Here is a 6000-nt window from a genome sequence, read left to right as displayed (position 1 = left end):
ATGGTGTATTCTTTATCCTGGCAAAGACAAACTAAGAAGCACAGAGTACAAAAAACTTGCTGACCTGAATTGTGAAGTGGTTGAAATTGTGAGTTTCATTTCACCTAGATCTAAAGTACCAAAAAAAAAAAAAAAAAAAGAACCTGATTCTTCAGGTAGGTGAAAGTTTGGATATTTGGATTTTATCACAGTGCACCCAATTCTAGGCCCAAGCACCTCACATTATCAATGGGGGAAGGCTTTCTAAGAACACTAAGTGAGTCTCTTGGAAGGAAGGCAAGTTGCCCAGTAGTGAAACAAAGAACAGTTCTTTAAAAAAAAAATATTTGCTTAAAGCAGGAAACAGGAAAAATGGAGCTAGGTTTATAAACATTCCAACACTTTAAGGATGTTGTCATTTGTTGACTTTCTCAGGCTAAGATGAAAATCCTATTTTGGGTAAGGCCCCCATCTGCCACCAAATCTGACTTTTGTAAAAAAAGAAATTTACAACTTTAGACCCCACAAAGTACAGAAAAAGGAATGTGCTCACTTTACCATACATGTCAAAACAAAAAAACTTTGACAGCCCTAAGGTTTAGGGCAAGAGACTTAACCAACTTTCATGAATCCAAAGGGCAGTAAGTACATCTTTGTTTGTTTGTTTGTTTTGTTTGTTTGTTTATTGCAGGCAATGGGGGTTAAGTGACTTGCCCAGGATCACACAGCTAGTAAGTGTCAAGTGTCTGAGGCCGGATTTGAACTCAGGTCCTCCTGAATCCAGGGCCGGTGCTTTAACCACTGCGCCATCTAGCTGCCCCGGTAAATCTTAATATATCTTTTTATCTTACATAGTACCTAGAAAGAACAGCTCATGGTATATGGATTACACACACACGTTAAATGAATCAATGAATTAAGTACACAGAGATTAGCAAGGAACCAACAAGAAACAGAAAGAACAAGTGTATGGTTCCCCAATACCCTCTCAGGAAAATAGAATTTAGAGGTAGAAGGGGCTTTAGCAATCATCTTTGTCCAATATTTTCATTTTAAAGGTCTGAAAATTGGATCCTAAAGAAGTTAATAATAAAGTCAAACAGGTAACAAGGAATTGGGGCAGCTATGTAGTGCTGGGCCTGGAGTCAGGAAGACCCAAGTTCAAATCCAGCCTCAGACAATTACTAGTTGTGTGACCCTGGGCAAGGTACTAAACCCTGTTTGCCTCAGTTTGCCCCAAATAAGATAAAACATAGAAAAGCACTTTGTAAACCTCATATAAAAAAACCTTATATAAACTTTTGCTTACTATTACTGCTCTCATCACAATATTTCCCTCTTCAGCCCAAGACAAGACTGAAGATCAAAACCTACAACTGAGATCCTAAAATCTATTAAATCTTCCAGGCCAATACACAATTACAGATTAAAGTAAATTGTGACCCACTTGAAGACCAGAACCTAATAAAATATACTAGCTGTCCAAATGCAAATACAGTCTTTTTATCATCAATTTCAGCTTAGGAGTCCGAAACAGGACCTCTCTCAAGGAGAGATAGCTTTTAGAAGTCTTCTGAAAATATTATCTTTCACACATAAAGGTATTTTGGTAAACTGTATTTTCCTTTTTGGTTAATCTCTGAGCAATAATATGAGTGAGTGAAGAAAGAACATTATTCATTATCCAATGAAGTCCCAGTTAAAACACAGTAAAAACTCATATTGGTATAGACAAGTCTTCATCCATACACACAGAAAAGTCACAACAGCTTATTCTAAAAAGGAAATCCATACCCAGACTCTCCATTATTTGATGTGTTGCTGAAGATACCACACAGGTTTTTAAAATTCATATAACTAAATTTTTCTTCTAAATGCTTCAGATATTTTTAGAAAAAAAAAACCAACCCCACAACATTTCTAGGAAAACAAAAAACCCTCTGACCCAAACCAGAGATTCATCTGTAGCCAGAGGTTTTCCAGATAGTTGTCCCTATACCATGGTCCTGGAGGAAACAGAACTCTCGTAACTTTTCTCCTCTGGGTCACACGTAATCTGTACCCACCATGGGACCACCCCACCCACCCAAAAGGAACAAAAATCCTAAGCAACGCCTCTTGCCCCCTCCACTCACTCAGCATGCCTCCATCCCAGTGACTTCCCAATAAAGAAAAGACAATACCAAATGTGAAAATACCAAACTATTTTATTAAAAGTTTGAAAATCCTTCGATAAGTTTACAAAAACACCTTAATATGGACACAGCAAAACCGCCAAGAGGCAGAGAATGGGAGCCAACTCGCATTGAGACAGGGTTATCCCGCCCATCTGCAAAGGGACGTCCCTCAAAGCAGGGCACGTTTGTCTACTCCTCTGCGTACTTGAAAAAAAGGAGGCATTTCTGCACAGATGGACCCTACCTGAGAGGTACTCTGACAATAAACATTCCATGTAACACACAAACTAGACACCAGCCTTGCACCCATCTCAAGTAATTCAGAGTTGAGTCAGGAAAGAAATACTTACTTGTATGGGCCTTTTCAGCTTTTGATCCTTCATTCAGACAATTTCTGGAGAGGTAGAGTATCAGCACTGTCAAGGGTAATTCTAGCCCCTGTTTCTCCCTAGGAATGCTGACTCAGGGGTTTTTCAGACCAGTCACTCTACTGGCCATGGAACTGCATGGAACAGGTGGCTTGAGGTCACCTCAGCTGCAAAATCCAGAACGTCTTGATTCTCACCTTCTTAGTATTACCTATGTATTCTTTTATAACGTTTTGGGATGCGTGGCACATTTCTACAGTTAGAATATTCAGACGCTTTCTCTTGCTCATTTACACACAAAAAAAAAGGTTTTGTTTTTTAAAAAACAGAACATTCAGGCTTCATTAAAAAAATTTATTTTCAATATAAAAGTGCCAAAATATTCACCAACGCTGCCATCTATCTCAACAACCAGCTTACTCTAGAAATCAAAACACAAGCATCTTTATTCACATTGTTTAAAACCAAATTCCATTCACACGTTCCCACAGTAACCTGAGTCCCTAGAAAGCGGGAAGTTTGTGTTCCTGTTTGCTGTGGTAGTCCATATGTCCAGGTTCATATAGGCACGGAAAGGGTTAAACCTTGGGTAGTATTCCTGCTTACACATCACTGCTGGGTTTTCCATGTGAGTGGAATGCTGAGTGGTGGGACTGACAGAACAGCAGCTTTCGTACACATCATTTTGTGGGGCCCAAATGGAACCAAAAAGTCCAGACATTGGGGATAAGCTTCTGGTGCTTGAGAGGTAGGGCTGGAATAGAAGACAAAATCATTACTGAAGAGTCAGTGCACTTAAAAGCGATAATGGTGGCTACTCAAGTCACATGGACCCGAGGAAGCCCATTTCTAGACAAAAACAATATTCCCTAAAATTGAGAAGGGATATTATTCTCCAGGGAATCCTGCTTGCCTGCCTCTCCTTCCCAGGGCGGTAGAGAGGTGGGTTATTGGCCCAGAGGGATGAACCTTTTTTTTTTTTTCTTTTCTTTAAATATGGAAGGCTTTAAAGAACCTTCTGAATGAGGATAAGATCCAAGAATAAAGAGCTTTGAAACCAGTGGCTTAACTTGATCAATTGACAATTTGGGAAACTGAAAAGGTCACTGTGGATGTCAACACATATCTTTTTTTTTTTTTTTTGGTAAGGCAATTGGGGTTAAGTGATTTGCCCAGGGTCACACAGCTAGAAAGTGTCATATGTCTGAGGACAGATTTGAACTCAGGTCATCCCGAATCCAAAGCCAGTGCTCTATCCACTGCGCCACCTAGCTGCTCCAACACATCTTTAAAATAAGATTCAGTGGTCCTACTTTTTATTCTAGTCAGCCCCTCCCATTCTTTCCAGTTCTTGCAGTAGGGATGCAGCAGACAATAAGCATTTATTAAGCATTGACTAATGTGCCAAAAAACTGGTAATACAAATAAATACAAGGAAAAAGACGTTTCTTGTCCTCTAGGCATCTTCTTTCATTATTATCCTAACAGGAGAAAACAATATACACAGAAAAGAGGGGGATAATGGGGAAGAAGGTACCCCAGGATGGGCATGATTAATTTAAGGGTATTCAAGAAGTAAATGTAGGCTATCTCACAGCACATCCAGAAGTAACCTTGGGGATTCCCCAAGTCTGTTTTGGGCCCTCTTTCAATTTCCCTCTATATTTTCTCCCTTGATGATCTCATCCATTCCCATGGGTTAAATGATAAACTCTACTTTCAGATCTCTCTCTCTCACTTCTCACGCTCTCTCTTCTCTCTCCCCCTCCATATACACACACACACACACACACACATATATATATACAGGGTGTGTGTGTGTGTGTGTGTGTGTGTGTGTGTGTGTGTGTGTGTGTGTGTGTGTGTGTGTGTGTGTAAGTGTAAAACCCTTTCTTCTGGTTGTCTAAGATGCCTGGAACACTATGCCCCCTTCACCTCTGACCCTGACTTTTCTGAGCATTCTTCAAAATTCAGTTCAAATCCTACTTCCAGTTAGATGCCTTTTTTTCCCTGGTGCCCCCCCCCCACTGTCTTTTCTCTGAGATGACCGTGGGTAATCTTCCATCTACTCTGTATATAGATATTTGCACGTTATCTTGCTATTAACATGTCTCCCCCATTAGGATGAAAACACCTGGTAGGTCTTTCTTTTCTTTTGATATCCCCAGCACTTAGTCTGGCATGTAATAAGTACTTAAATGCTTACTGAGCAGAAATATAAGATTCAAATTTATGAGAATAAGAGGCATAGTCCAATTGACAAATGGTCATTCCCAAGCGAACAACAGCCACATGAAAAAATTCTCCTAATCACTTATAATTAAAAAATATAAATTAAACCAACTCTAGGGTTGCTTGCACCCATTAGGTTGCCCCAAAAAAATTTAAAAAGAAAAGGGAAAATGACACATTCTGGAAGGGCTGCGGGTACATTAATGTGCTGTTGGTAGAACTATGAAATGGTTTAGTCATTCTGGAAAGCAATTGTCAAATATGCCCCCAAAGTTACTAAATTGGGCATACCTTTTGACCCAGCAATACTACTAATAGGTCTATATCTCAAAGAGATTTTTAAAAAAGAAAACTACCTATATGTAGTTAATATAATTAACTACAATACATAATTATAACATTTATAAAAATAACTAAAGCTGCTCTTTTTTATAGTAGCAAAGAACTGAAAATGAAGGTGGTGCCCACCAGCCAGGGGCACCCAAATGCTGTGTCTGGTGGTACAGAATGGACCTTATGGATTATCTGGTAGCATTACCTACTCATTCTGCACGAGGAAAATGAGTCACAGCAAAGTGTGTTGCAAAAAGTAGAAATCAGCAGAGGTGAAATTCAAACCCAAGTCCTCTCACTCCAAATCCCATACCTAAACTCTGCATGACACAACAATGCCTCTCCTATCCTGATTCCTCATCCTGGAATGGAGAGAACTATGGGTTCTTTAGGGAACCAGTAGGGAAGCACCTGATCTAGCAGTTTCTATTAAATGGGAATGCTTCAAGTATGAGAACCCAATGATGTTGGTTCTAGTTACTGTAAATATAGAAGCCTCAATACCAGGCTGGCCCCAGTGGGACATGAGGTTATTTTTTAGTCATAGCAACTCTTGAGGACCATCTGCTAATTTATCAGGGGGAACAGTTCTATGTCACTGAAGCAACTAACCAAATCAATTACTGATGGATAAAGGATGAATAGTGCACGAGTCAGGGAAAGTGACAGAATGGATATGGAAATAGCATAGGAGAGTATATGGGGAAAAAAAATAATTAAATCCTTTGACCCAGCAATAGTGACTAGGTCTGTATCCCAAAGAGATCAAAGAAAAGGGGAAAGGACGTATTTGCATGAAAATATTTACAGCATTTCTTTTTGTGGTGGCAAAGAATTGGAAATTGAGGGGATGCCCATCAATTGGGGAATGGCTAAACAAATTGTAGTATATGACTGTGATGGAATAACTA

The 6000-nt window shown here is 39.5% G+C and overlaps 1 protein-coding gene across 4 annotated transcripts in view; it reads right to left on the bottom strand.

Annotated features, from left to right (window-relative positions):
• Nucleotides 1-2212: 2212 nt before the first annotated feature.
• The window catches only part of TMEM131L (transmembrane 131 like), a 170832-nt gene continuing 167044 nt past the window's right edge, over nucleotides 2213-6000 (bottom strand). For all 4 annotated transcript variants that reach the window (XM_043972126.1, XM_043972127.1, XM_043972129.1 and 1 more), the window contains one exon: nucleotides 2213-3278. In XM_043972126.1, coding sequence (XP_043828061.1) covers nucleotides 3000-3278 — 279 coding nt within the window. In that variant the 3' untranslated portion in view covers nucleotides 2213-2999. The remainder of the gene's footprint in view (nucleotides 3279-6000) is intronic.

The sequence above is a fragment of the Dromiciops gliroides genome, chromosome 6 (assembly GCF_019393635.1).
Source record: "Dromiciops gliroides isolate mDroGli1 chromosome 6, mDroGli1.pri, whole genome shotgun sequence".
Lineage (NCBI taxonomy): Eukaryota > Metazoa > Chordata > Mammalia > Microbiotheria > Microbiotheriidae > Dromiciops > Dromiciops gliroides.
The sequence above is the reverse complement of the archived record's forward strand: the minus strand, read 5'-3'. Positions and strand labels throughout refer to the sequence as shown.